The 14502-nt window shown below is 48.0% G+C and overlaps 1 protein-coding gene across 1 annotated transcript in view; it reads right to left on the bottom strand.

Moving 5' to 3' along the window:
* COL22A1 (collagen type XXII alpha 1 chain) overlaps positions 1 to 14502 on the bottom strand; it is a 224743-nt gene that overhangs the window by 66527 nt on the left and 143714 nt on the right. Inside the window, exons 39-40 of the mRNA XM_069600933.1 lie at positions 13426 to 13470; positions 2337 to 2414 (exon numbers count right to left, since the gene is read on the bottom strand). Coding sequence (XP_069457034.1) covers positions 2337 to 2414; positions 13426 to 13470 — 123 coding nt within the window. The remainder of the gene's footprint in view (positions 1 to 2336; positions 2415 to 13425; positions 13471 to 14502) is intronic.

Below are 14502 nucleotides of genomic sequence, written 5' to 3'. Positions count from 1 at the left end.
CCCAGCCTTCAGCAAAGGATAAACCAGCTTTCACAGCACAGAGGCCTGAGGACATGGACGCTCTGGACCCAGTCCCAGACATAGACCACTCAGCCCATGGCAGGGGGCTGCCGAGCCCGGGGGCGTGAGGGATGCACTCACACCCTGTCATCAGCCCCGCTCCACCTCCACACCCCCCTGAACCCTCATACAGACGGCCCGGCCACCAGGAAGGAGCCTGGGCCAGTGGCCAAAGACAGGATTTATGGAAGCTCCATACGGTCTCACCCACCACGGAAGCTTTTAATCAGTGGAAGTGGAGGAAGGACCCTGAGCGGTTGACTCGTGGCCTCTCGGCTGGAGGCAGCCAATTACCTTTCAGGTGGAATCACTTGGGTGGGGACGTATTTCAGGGGCTATTTCATGGCTCTGAGGTGGGAGGTGGGGCGACAAGCGTCCCCCTCTGCTGCCTGGCTTTCTGGTTAAGGTTTTCCTACGGTGACTCCCTGGGGAGTGGATGGGACATGCAGAGGCCCGTGAAATGACGGAGGGACCACTCCAGATCACACTTTCTCTTCTAAGCAGCTAATGCCTGCAGGACTCAGAATCCTGACTCCGGCAGAGAAGGCCCCGTTAAAAGTAGCATTTCTGAAACAAAGAGAAAGCCTAAAACCTGCTGCGTTTCTTCACTACATATTGTTTCTTCCAGTTACCAACAGATTGTAAAAGACAGCCAAAGACAAAAGATAAAGCTGATGCAATAGAGGGGTTTTTTTCATCAGAAATTTTAGCAGAGAATTTAAGAAAAACAGATTAAAACTGGACATTTCTGAGAGGATACCACCTGCCTCCTCCCTGTTTTCCAGGGACCTTTAGGAAGACACAAGGGCGCTGGTCTTCCCGCCTTGAAGGCAGCCCCACTGCTGGGAGGGGAGTGGCAGCGAGCTGGTCATTTCTGGGAGGAAGAGAATACAGACAAGGGTTCCCGGGGGGAATTTCAGGGAGAGAGTGAGAGGGCTAAGAGCAGCACCGGGGCAAGGAGAGGGGGTAAAGAACCCACCCGCCAATGCAGGGGAAGCAGGAGACAAGGGTTCCACCCCTGGGTCGGGAAGATAAGCCTGGAGAAGGAAATAGCAGCCTACACCAGTATTCCCGCCTGGGAAATCCAGAGAAAGCCCACGGGGTGGCAAAGAGTCGAACCCGACCTAGTGACTGAGCACACATTGTAATACACTGGACTTCCTCTCAAATTCCTTAGAGACAAATGAGGCATGCTGCCACTTTGTTTCTTGAATGGGAAACCAAGCAGAGACCAGGTCATGCATTGCTCCAGTTTATATTCAGATTATTTTTAATGGGAGTAAAGTCTGATTGTGCTTCTGGGTTAAGATAATGACGACGACAACGTCATCAATGATACATGGGCAGTTTGGATTCTATGAGGTTTAGCAGCCATATCAGAAAACCACTGAGTACTGGAGCTTCCTAGTAGACGGATATGAATTATCCACCAAAACCACCAATCTGAAGACCACATCATAGGACTTTATTTTTGAGATAAAGACCTTTCTTGGGGGCTTCCCTGGTGTCTCAGTGGTAAAGAATCTGCCTGGCAATGCGGGAGACACAGGTTCAGTCTCTGATCTGGGAAGATCCCACACGTCCCACAGTAACTAACCCCACGGCCCACAAGCGCTGAGCCTGTGCTCTAGAGCCTGTGAGTCGCAAGTACCGATCCTGCTGCCTCATCTACCGAAGGCCACGTGCCCTACAGCCTGTGTGCTCTGCACCCAGAGACGCCGCCGCAGTGAAGCCGGAGCAGCCCCCACTTGCAGGAACTAGAGAAAAGCCCTCGTGGGGATGAGACCCAGCAAACCCAGAAATAATAAAATAATTTAAAAAAGAAGAAACCTTTCCTGATTATACTGATGTCCTCAGCGATATGTTAATTGGAGAGGGATAATGAACTCACCTTTGCCTGAAAGAGCATGAAGGCAAGTCACTCCTCCAAGACCACGCCCCTCCCCCAACCAGCCCAGGCTCACTGGCTTCCACTCAGTTTTTGCCAAGTTTGGACAGTGAGTCCTTTTCCCCTCCCTTTTCTTTTTTTAATGAGCTTTGTTCTCTCACTCCTCTTTGAAAGGACACGTCTTGGTCTCCCCAGAGGCCTTATTCCCATAAGAAATACACCAGGTTACAGTAACAGCATCAGCCACAGTGGACAGGCCTACAGCTTGACCGACCCGGGGATCAGCCTGACCCCACCAGATCAGCCCGGAAGGCAGTGGCCCTGCCGTCGTAGCAGGCCGTGGCCGTGTGTCCTGGAGCAAGGAGGTGCCGGGTGAATAAAGACTCACCGGAGGGCCGGTGACTGCCATGCCTGGCTCTCCATGGTTGCCAGGAGAGCCGGGGATCCCAGGCGCACCACGGTCCCCCTGAAAAGAGAAAACAACACAGTCAAGACGTCAGCTCTGGGCAGGAGAAAGCAAAGGTGCAAGGCAACTCTGTTCCTCCCACTGTCTGGACCATATCCTCCAGCCAGCATCTCTCCTAGCACCCCACTCTGCACACCCCCTTGAGTTCATCCAAGCTGCCCCTCATCCCACTCAGTCCAACATGCCTGGACCACAGTCACCAACTGTGACCACCCACCTTTCAGCAGTGACCTGCGCCCCAACATTGCCCATGGCTCCAGATGTGATTATAACCATATGACCCCCACCACAGGTGACCACAGTTTCAAGTTTTACTGTGCTTTTTCCATGATTCTCCTGCCACCATCCCGAACTCAGCCCAGAGTTGACCATGTATCCACATTTCAACCTAATCCTCCCATCATCAATAAATGAATTCATTTTGCCAATAATGTGTACCAAGTACCTATATTTTGTGAGTCACTTTCCCAGGGGTTGCAAGGGGCAAGAATGACTGAGATACAATCTCTGCCTTCAAGCATGGTGGTTAATAGAGTGTAGGTTTAAGTTCTGGTTTCAACACTTGCTAACTGCTAGCTTCAGAGGGCAACAATTTCCTTCCTTTACGAAGGCCAGGGTATACCAGGAGCTGCCGGGCCAGCAGAGGCTGTGTTTGTTCAGAGATCATGAGAACAGAGTGCCTGGCAAGACAGTCAACGCACTTCAGCTGCTGCGGTTGTTGCCGGTCTCAGGTGCCCATCATTCTGGACTTTGATCGGACGAGAAAAAGGAGAAGGAAAGGAAGGCAGGGGAGGAATCCCATTTGCTACTTTCTATAGAAGGACACTGAGACGATCACACCTTTGTATCTACAATTCCAAAATTCTCGACCTCTGAAAACAAGTGTTTACCCTAACTCATCAAGCAGCAAAAGCTGACTTGTACTGACTTGAAGGCTAATTACAATCTTTAGACATCCCCCTTTTCATGGATATTTACACATTTCTATGGCATCGTTATTGGAAAAGGCAATGGCACTCCACTCCAGTGCTCTTGCCTGGAAAATCCCATGGACGGAGGAGCCTGGTAGCCTGCAATCCATAGGGTCGCGAAGAGTCGGACACGACTGAGCGACTTCACTTTCACTTTTCACTTTCATGCATTGGAGAAGGAAATGGCAACACACCCCAGTGTTCTTGCCTGGAGAATCCCAGGGACGGGGGAGCCTGGTGGGCTGCCGTCTATGGGGTCGCACAGAGTCGGACACGACTGAAGTGACTCAGCAGCAGCAGCAGCATGGCATCATTATAATGAGTTTGACGAGGAATTTTGCCCCACACACCACAGTAAATGCTATTTTCATCACTTATAAATTACTAATTTTCTAAATTCCAAAATAAACTCAATCCAAAGCACATAGGACCCACACAATTTTGCGTAAGAGACTGTACCCCTATATTAGGTCAGCAGATGGTAGCCAAGCCTAATACTGAAATGGGAGGTGACCCTATTCAAGCCACTTACCATCTCCAGGGTGAGTTAATTTGTATGGCAAATGGAAGGAGCCTTAGGAGCTCATCATGAAGAGCCAACTAGATAATGTGCAACAAATTTATTTCAGGTAGAACCTGACATTGCTAGGCAACGCTGCTTTATCAAGGGTTATGTTTTAAATGAAAATCCTATTAATAACTGGCTTACCCTGCAACCACCATCTGAATTTGAAAACTTTACATCTGGACCTTTCAGAAAAATAATGCTTCAAGATGATTTGTCTCTCCTGCAGTGTGACTGTTGCTTGGGCGAGTTTGTAAGTTATATATTCATTCAACAAATGTTGGTTGTTTATTCACAGCAAACTGCAATCTGGCTCCATGACCAAAGATGACTCATTCAGGGGCCCTGCCCATTTCCAATGCTCTGTGCTAAATTCAGGAAAGAGATCGGAACAGGCTTGCGAAGTTCTCAGGAAAGAGGTGAACCACAGTCTAACTGCTCCCTAAACTCTGGTAACACTGTCTCTGTCCCTCCTCCCCCCAGGCCCAGTGGCCACGTGTCCTAAGGACCACAGCCTCCCTCTGGCCCACCCTTGCCTCTGCAAACAGTCCCCGAGAAATCCTCTTCAGAGCCCCAGATGGTGCGTCCTGTTCTTTAGAATAAAATGATGTGGCTGATTCTGGGACTGCCAGAAAAGCTGATTTGTGTGCAGGGGGAAGGCGGGGAAGGGAGGAAGTCAAGAAGTAAGGCGAAGGTGGAAATAAGTGCACTGAACTAAGAGAGATACGATCAGTGCTGGGTCCCTGACCAGCACACTGGGCGGTGAGAGGACGAGGCAGAGGCGTTCACACTGCCGCCAAGTGACCGCCAAGTCCAGTCTCAGGACTGAAACCGAGTCCCCGTTAAAACCACATTCCCCTGCGGCTTCACGACTAACCTCTCTATCCAAAACTTTATTCCTGCTCTTACCCTGCCCCTGTTCCCCCCAGGATAGAAGAGGATCAAAGAAAAAGGTGGGGGGGACTGAAACTGGGCAGGACCCTGCAGGATCTTCCTGGGTATAACTCCCTCCACGTCCTGTCCTCGCTTCTTGTCTGGCCTTCCCCAAGTCCCAAAGAGCAGATTCAAGCAGTTACTAACCAGGGAAGAGAGGGGAAGCAAAAACAGAAAAACGGAAACAAAGCAAAGAACAGCAACAAAGGAAACGCAGTCAAGCAAGAAAAGTAATGATGACCTAAACAGTGGTTGAGCAGTGAGACAGAGTCGCAGGACTCCCAGTTTCTCCTGAAGGGACGTACATCAAAACCTGCCATGCACTTTTGAGATGTCATGCAGAAACCAAGATCCCCTCGCATTAAAGGATGCTGACCAGCATGTGGATACCAGACTGGTTGGAACTAGAAGGTTGATGATTAAGATTTCCAAACGTCACCCTATTACCTCACCACCAACCGGTTAGAAAGATGTCCACCAACTGATCACACACCCTATGACCCTCATCTAAATGTTGCTCTTCAACCCTGTCTGAAAGCTGCCACGGCTTCGAGTCTCACTTGCCTCCCCGTTCTCTTAGCTCCAGGCATCAGACACTACTGTCCTTCGCCCCGTGGCAGCAGGCTGGCTTGGCTGTGCATCAGGCAAGCGGACTCAAGTTCGGTTCGGTCACAGAACAATGTCAACCTGGTCCTGTGACCTTGGATGACTCCCATAACATCTCTGGCACCCTTAAGACCCTCATCAATGAGGAAACAAAAGAACATTTTACCAAATTCCCACATACCTACTGCAGACTCATTTACAAGGAAAGAGACTGTATAACATGGAGTGTTAAAAGGTGTATATTATATTTTATCAGCCAAGTTCAGTTCAGTCGCTCAGTTGTGTCTGACTCCTTGCAACCCCATGAGCGGAAGCACACCAGGCCTCCCTGTCCATCACCAACTCCCGGCGTCCACCCAAACCCATGCCCATTGAGTTGGTGATGCCATCCAACCATCTCATCCTCTGCTGTCCCCTTCTCCTCCTGCCCTCAATCTTTCCCAACATCAGGGTCTTTTCAAATGAGTCAGCTCTTCACATCGGGTGGCCAAAGTATTAGAGTTTCAGCTTCAACATCAGTTGTTCCAATGAACACCCAGGACTGATCTCCTTTAGAATGGATTGGTTGGATCTCCTTGCAGTCCAAGAGACTCTCAAGAGTCTTCTCCAACACCACAGTTCAAAAGCATCAATTCTTCGGTGCTCAGCCTTCTTTATAGTCCGACTCTCACATCCATACATGACCACTGGAAAAACCATAGCCTTGACTAGACGGACCTTTGCTGGCAAAGTAATGTCTCTACTTTTTAATGCTGTCTAGGTTGGTCCCAGTCCAGTGTTCTTCCCTGGAGAATTCTAGGGGTGGGGGAACCTGGTGGGCTGCCATCTCTGGGGTCGCACAGAGTCGGACACAACTGAAAGAACTTAGCAGCAGCAGCAGCAGAAGGTTGGTCATAACTTTCCTTCCAAGGAGTAAGCGTCTTTTAATTTCATGGCTGCAGTCACCATCTGCAGTGATTTTGGAGCCCAGAAAAATAAAGTCAGCCACTGTTTCCACTGTTTCCCCATCTATTTGCCATGAAGTAATGGGACCAGATACCATGATCTTAGTTTTCTGAATGTTGAGCTTTAAGCCAACTTTTTCACTTTTTCACTCTTCTCTTTCGCTTTCATCAAGAGGCTCTTTAGTTCTTCACTTTCTGCCATAAGGGTGGTGTCATCCACATATCTGAGGTTTTTGATATTTCTCCCGGCAATCTTGATTCCAGCTTGTGCTTCATCCAGCCCAGTGTTTCTCATGATGTACTCTGCATAGAAGTTAAATAAGCAGGATGACAATATACAGCCTTGACGTACTCCTTTTCCTATCTCGAACCAGTCTGTTGTTCCATGTCCAGTTCTAACTGTTGCTTCCTGACTTGCATACAGGTTTCGCAAGAGGCAGGTCAGGTGGTCTGGTATTCCCATCTCTCTCAGAATTGTCCACAGTTTATTTTGATCCACACAGTCAAAGGCTTTGGCATAGTCAATAAAGCAGAAATAGATGTTCTTCTGGAACTCTCTTGCTTTTTCCATGATCCAGCGGATGTTGGCAATTTGATCTCTGATTCCTCTGCCTTTTCTAAAACCAGCTTGAACAACTGGAAGTTCATAGTTCACGTATTGCTGAAGCCTGGCTTGGAGAATTTTGAGCAATACTTTATTCATGTAAGATGAGTACAATTGTGCGGTAGTTTGAGCATTCTTTGGCATTGCCTTTCTTTGGGATTGGAATGAAAACTGACCTTTTCCAGTCCTGTGGCCACTGCTGAGTTTTCTAAATTTGCTGGCATATTGAGTGCAGCACTTTCAACAGCATCATCTTTCAGGATTTGAAAGAGCTCAACTGGAATGCCATCACCTCCACTAGCTTTGTTAGAAGTTAGTTAGCCAAGTTAGAAGCCAAGTTAGAAGACAAAAAATAAACTAAGCACTATACATATTAGAAAAATCCATATTCTTTTGCACCCCAGTTTCTCCTTTAAAATAGTTACTATAGGGACTTCCCTTGTGGTCCAGTGGTTAAGAATCTGCCTGCCAATGCAGGGGACACGGTTTCCATCCCTGGTTCCGGCAGACTCCGCATGGAGAAGGCAATGGCACCCCACTCCAGTACTCTTGCTTGGCAGATCCCATGGACGGAGGAGCCTGGTAGGCTGCAGTCCATGAGGTCGCTGAGGGTCAGACATGACTGAGCGACTTCACTTTCACTTTTCACTTTCATGCATTGGAGAAGGAAATGGCAACCCACTGCAGTGTTTTTGCCTGGAGAATCCCAGGGATGGGGGAGTCTGGTGGGCTGCCGTCTCTGGGGTTGCACAGAGTCGGACACGACTGAAGCGACTTAGCAGCAGCAGCAGCAGCAGCAGGGCAACTGAGCCAGTGAAGCACAGCTCCTGGGCCCGTGCACTGGGAGCCTGTGCTCTTCAGTAAGAGAAGCCCCTGCAGTGAGAAGCCCGCACAGCACAGCCAGAGAGTAGTCCCCACTCACTGCAACTAGAGAAAACCCAAGTGTAGCAAGGAAGACCCAGCACAGCCAAAAATAAACAAAAACAAACAAAAAAAGAAAGTGAACGTGGATCTCCTTTGTACTTTGTCTTAGCCTGCCTCCTTTCTTCTTCCCAAGGCTATATTTTATGCACAGCACAAAACCTTAACAGCTGCAAGCTAAACCACACCCATGTTGCAGTTTGTGTTCTTCTAAATAACTGTTCACACTCCTGCTTCCTGAACCGGCTGATCCTCACATGCTGGTCTTCTTTCATCCAGGTTCTAAGCTTCCAAATATTTCAGTTCAGTTCAGTTGCTCAGTCATGTCTGACTCTCTGCGACCCCATGGACTGCAGCACTCCAGGCTTCCCTGTCCATCACCAACTCCCAGGGCTTACTCACTCATGTCCATCAAGTTGGTGATGCCATCCAACCACCTCATCCTCTACTGTCCCCTTCTCCTTCTGCCTTCAATCTTTCCCAGCATCACGGTCTTTTCAAATGAGTCAGTTCTTTGCATCAGGTGGCCCAAGTATTGGAGTTTCAGCTGCAACATCAATGCTTTCAATGAATATTCAGGACTGATTTCCTTAGGATGGACTGGTTGGATCTCCTTGCAGTCCAAAGGACTCTCAAGAGTCTTTTCCAACACCACAGTTCAAAAGCATCAATTCCTAGGTGCTCAGCTTTCTTTATAGTCCAACTCTCATATCTATACATGACTACTGGAAAAACCATGCCTTGATTAGATGGACTTTTGTTGGCAAAGTAATGTCTCTGCTTTTTAATATGCTGCCTAGCTTGGTCACAGCTTTTCTTCCAAGGAGTAAACATCGTTTAATTTCATGGCTGCAGTCACCATCTGCAGTGATTTTGGAGCCCCCCAAAATAAAGTCTCTCATGGTTTCCATTATTTCCAAATACTTACCCACCAATTAAAACTCAGCCCAATCATTTCATTTCTATAAACCCCCCTCTGCCTGCCCACCTCTCAGCCTTCAGAAGACATTTGAATGTATCTTCACTAACACACCATCCTCCCATTGTGTCTGACCCTCTGACTTTAATGTAAGTATCTTAAAAGAATAAATTATCCACTGATTTGTTAATCCATTAGTTCAACAAATATTTGTCAAGTACCTAAATGGAGTCAGACCCTATGTCGGGCACAGTATCTACACAGTTCTGCATCCACAGTGCCTAGAGTTGGGCCTGGACAGCCCTTTAACAGCAAATTCCTGAATGCCTGAATAAGTGAATCTATCATCACTTGCATTTTGTCAGGTACTAAATTTTGCTGTTGACCAAAATCAACTTTTTGCTCAGGAGGGAACATGATGAATGACCTCTGGCAGCCCTGCCAAGAATCTGAGTCACAATTGATCTCTGCTGCAGGAGCACAGGCCTGGTTCCATTTGTATGTTTATGGCCCTCTGTGATGCCAACACTTCTCTGAAGCAACAGCTTAATGGACTGAAACTCGGAGAAAATGGCTCTAAGAAAAGAGCCGAAGACCTTAAAGCTCAGACAGAATAAGCAAGAAGTTCCTGATTAGACGAAAGGGGGCATGTGAGCTCTAATCTATAATAGTGACTGTGTTATCTGCTTTGGTTGCAAGACACTCTGAGCCAGTTCAACAGTGTTTAGGGAGGAAAATGTGTGAGGTCGTGGGAGGAGGAGGTCATTTATTGGAAAACTATGTGCTGTGAAATAACTTATCCATAGGAGCCCGTTGGGGGTTAACTACGTTTTACTCCTTCATACAGAAAAGGAACAGAGTCTCAGAAACAACAAGCCCCTTGCCCTTATGTCATAGATCTTGGGCTTCCCATGTAGCATCAGTGGTAAAGACCCCGCCTGCCAAGGCAAGAGACATAAGAGATGTGAGTTTGCTCCCTGGGACGGGAAGATACCCTGGAAGAGGGCGTGGCAACCCACTCCAGTATTCATGCTTGGAGAAACCCATGGACAGAGGAGCCTGGAGGGCTATAGCTCATAGGGTCACAAAGACTCGGTCAGGACTAAAGCAAGGGCACGCATGCCATCTGTCTTACAGGTAGCTGGGCTGGGATCCTAACCCAGCTCCATCGGAAGGCAAAGCTTGTTCATTTCGCTAGAAACAAGTCCACCCAAGAGAAGGAAAGGCAGCTTTAAGAGTCTTTTTGTGGCTGTAAGTCATTATGAAGGGCTGAGAAAGCACCAAGGAAAATCCTTGTAGAGCACTCTTAAGTCCCCAGGGGTTTTCAGCACCAGGGACAGCACCCAGGCAAGGCCCACAGCTGAACACTGTGAGGAAGGGCATCTCCCCTTCTTCCCACCTTGTCCCTCCATGAGCCCCTCATTCCACAACTAAAGATCTCTCTGATTCCAATTTACCTTCCCAATGCCAGCTGACTAGGGAAACCTTTATTCTAAACTACATTTCACCTTGCAAATATGTACAGTATTAACGCTGAAAGGGTCATCTGTTTACACATCTCATATGTAAACACTGGCTAGTCAACTGTACCCCAGGGCAAGGTCCTCTGCACATCTCACCCCAGGTCTCTCCACCTCAAAGCCGCTTCCCCGCACTTCCACTGGGGCTTCTCTCTCCAAAAACAGGCTGACAGGGATGAGTCAGGTCTCTCTAGACCCCTCACCTTCTTGCTGAACCCTAAAGTAGACTCCACAGGGTGATCTAATGATAAGGATCACTAATATTTATTGGGCACGCACCTGTGGCGAACATAAGGCTAGGCAGGCAAATACTTTATTTGCATTACATCATTCTTTCCCCAAACTCTGCCTGGGAGGTAGATTTTTATCAACCTCATTAATAAGCAGCCCAGAAAAAGGACGTCTTTACCCATTTCCGCATCTCGTTTCTGGTTCCCTTTTCAGTGCCCTTGCCTCCTTGCCTTCTAAGAGACAATTGATTTCTCCCAGATCCTGAAATCCCTCCTCTCAGGGGAACTGAGAGCTCAGAGCGCTGCCGGGCAGATGCCGGGCTCACAGCATCACGCAGGGACCTCAGACACATGTCTGAGCTGGCTGTGGATCAGGGGTCCTCCAGTCCCTGGTCCTGCCACCCTGCTCCACACACACCCACTGCTCCGGGCACAAGGAATTATTTTACAGGCCTACAAATTCAGGCAAAGTTGTTTCCACTTTTTTTTTTTTTCTTCAGAAGCTAGGGAGTTGCCAAATATTTGCTCAGATCACTCAAAAGAACTCCCTCATTTCTTTTTCCTTTCATCATGAACAACAAAATCACCATTAGGGGAACACATGTGATCTTTATCAGTACAAGCTCAGTATGACTGCAGAGGTCCCCTGCCTGAAGGGCAGAAAAAATCAGGCAGCAAGTTTAACCTAGAAAGTGAAAGTGAAAGTCGCTCAGTCGGGTCCGACTCTTTGCAGACTATACAGTCTTTGGAATTCTCCAGGCCAGAATACTGGAGTGGGTAGCCTTTCCCTTCTCCAGGGGATCTTCCCAACCCAGGGATCAGACTCATGTCTCCCGCACTGCAGGCGGATTCTTTACTAGCTGAGCCACAAGGGAAGCCCCCAGCAATTACTCCTGAGTTCTCAAATTCCATATCCTGGTTATTACTGTAAACCAAGACTTTTACATACAATAAAAACAATATACTCTGTGGTTTTGTGGCTAAGATCCCAAAAACACAGCTGAAAAATAAAAGGAGAGAAATAAAAGAATGAGTGTCTGGGCCTTCAGATAAAACTTCCCGTAAGAGCGGCACAAATGGATTCCCAAAGTGTTGTATCTTCAGTAACTGGGCTGGGTGGTAGGGATGCGGTTTAGGAAAGTGCTGGCTGACTCAGAAAGTGGGTCCAGGAAAGACAGCCACTGACACCAAAGGCACATAAAAAGAAATTTTAAAAATCAGTTTGCGTAAATATATGCAAGTGGATAAAAATATGGTAACTCTACAGTAATACTTCATGTGATTTTGAATATATTTGTTAAACGAAAGCAGAAAATAAACATTCTAATGTCTCTCACTGACTATGTCACCCACGTTCTTAAGTTTATGCATCTGAGCTGGTCAAGCAGTCGCTCCTTGGCTGTGGGTGCCTGCGCAGCACATGCTCTGCTCTGAACACGTTCTATCTCGTCCTCCTGTGTCTTCTCCCAGGTTAGGGCCCCGCAGAGGACTCCTTCCTTGTCTTCCCCTTCAGCTGCTCCACACCTTAGAATAGGGACAAACATCATCTCTGCCAAGAAGCCTTCCGGAGTCAAACCCGGCTGTGCCGGGAGCCCCCTCTGAGCACTTGTGCCTAAGCCTCCCTCTATCCCAGTATCTGTTCATCTGCTTCTCCCCCGGCTCCTGAGCCGATAGAGGGCTGGGGAAACGTGCCACTCATCCCTGACACCCCCCAGCCCACCTCCAGATCTGACATGCGGCAGAGGCTCAGTGGATCCACGATGAATGAGATAATAAGCATGTTGTTAACGGATGCATGAATGACTCAATGAACTCACTGATTCAGTGTAAGGATAACTTCAGGAAAAGTGTCCTCATCACCCAGGAAAGCTCTCTTATGAATACTCCCTCATGGGCAAAGTCGTCTTTTCTGAGTCATGGTTACAAGCAAATTGAAGAAGAGATGCCTGCTATTGACTGAAGTGTCTGCCTATCCTCTCCGAGGCCTGGCTAGATGACAACCAACTCCCTCCCACGCGGGGTCAGGAGGTTGGTGGAAATGAATGACCACCTCTGGGCCTGGCCCACAAAATCTTCCCACAAGGTCCTCCACCATCTTTTCCATCATTTACTACTGCATATGGAGGACTCGATAGGAGACACTGAAGTCTTACAGGAGCAAGTGCACAGGGCTGGAGGAACGTGGGTCCCTGGATGGCCGTGTGGTCAGGACTCTCCACTCACCAAAACTCCCATTACACTTAACCTGAATGAGGAATAAACTTTTACTATGTTAATCATCTGAAATCTGAGGACCCTCTGTGTCCCCAATTAAACTAACAATACAAGACTTGTCATTGTCTAGTCATTAAGTCGTGTCCGACTCTTTTGTGACCCCATGGGCTGTAACCCACCAGGCTCCTCTGTCCACGAGATTTCCCAGGCAAGAATACTGGAGTGGGTTGCCATTTCCTTGTCCAGGGGCTTTTCCCAACCCAGGGATCGATCTTGGGTCTCTGGCATTGACAGGTGGGTTCTTTACCACTTAGCCACTGGGGAAGACCCCAGTACAAGACTAGATCTACTTCGGTGGCTGCAAGCGTCTTTTGCAACTAATTTAACTGCAAGTATTTACTAAGGAACAACTGTGTGGCACCCACGTCCGTCTCATGGTTCAGAGCTGCAGAGGCTTCTGTTAGGTGACAAGTGATGAACGTGGAAGTAAACAGGGGTGACCAGAGATGCTCGCAATTAAATCTGGCATGTTGGCTTTCTAAGTGCAACCCACGGTATCTACAGCTTGGTAGACAAATACTCACCTTGGTTCCCATAGGTCCTGGTAATCCAGGTGGGCCACGAAGTCCCTGGGAAAACGAATGGAACAGAGACGATCATGGGAGCACGAATGAGCATCTACCCATCTACCCTGTGCTCTGGGGACACACAGGATGGGGCTGTCTCCACGATCAGCTGTGTGCAAAGCAAAACCACCTGGTTTTGAGACACAGGACCCCTGGGTGTGAATTCTGACTCTACCACCTACCCGTTCTGCGTGACCTCGAGCAAACCCCTCAGGTCTCTCTTAGTTTGCTTTCTTATTTAAGATCCTCTTTTTTTTTTTTTCGGTTTTTAGGTAGTGAAATTTCATTTTATTAATTTTTATTTTATATTGGAGTATACTTGTGCTGTTTTTGAGGTGTACAACAATGTTGTATACATTGAGGCATGCAATGTTGTGTTGGTTTGAGGTGTACCACAAAGTGACTCAGTTATATAGACACATATGTGTTGTGTGCTCAGTCATGTCCCACTCTTTGTGACTCCATGGACTGTAGCCCACCAGGCTCCTCTGTCCATGGCATTTTCCAGGCAAGAGTACTGGAGTGGGGTACCGTTTCCTTTCCAGGGGCTCTTCCCGACCCAGGGACCAAGCTGCCTCTTGTGCCTCCGGTGCCGGCAGGAGGATTACACATACATACGCCCACTGTTGTCCAGATTTTCCCATATAGCTTATTACAGAGTATTGAGCAGAGTTTGCTGGGCTTGGAGGTCCTTGTTGACTACCTATTTTATAGTAGTATGTGTATGTTAATCCCAACCTCCTAACTTATCCCTCTCTGCAAGATCCTTATTTTGCAGATTCCCTCAAATAAGGTCAAGGCCAGGTGTCAGGTTTCATGGTAGGGGCTCTTCTGATCCCAAAGTCTGGTCTCTTTCTTACTTACCACTTTCTGTCCAGGACACACTAAAGTGTTTCTAAGTCCCCATGCACGTAACACCCTCATGAACTTACACATACAGCTCATCTGTCTGCAACACCCACTCTGTGCTATTCCATCAAAAACATAATTCCTTCCAACTTCCACTTTTCGCATAGATGCCACCTCCTGTGTCAG

The sequence above is a fragment of the Ovis canadensis genome, chromosome 9, assembly GCF_042477335.2.
Source record: "Ovis canadensis isolate MfBH-ARS-UI-01 breed Bighorn chromosome 9, ARS-UI_OviCan_v2, whole genome shotgun sequence".
Taxonomy (NCBI): Eukaryota; Metazoa; Chordata; class Mammalia; order Artiodactyla; family Bovidae; genus Ovis; species Ovis canadensis.
The sequence above is the reverse complement of the archived record's forward strand: the minus strand, read 5'-3'. Positions and strand labels throughout refer to the sequence as shown.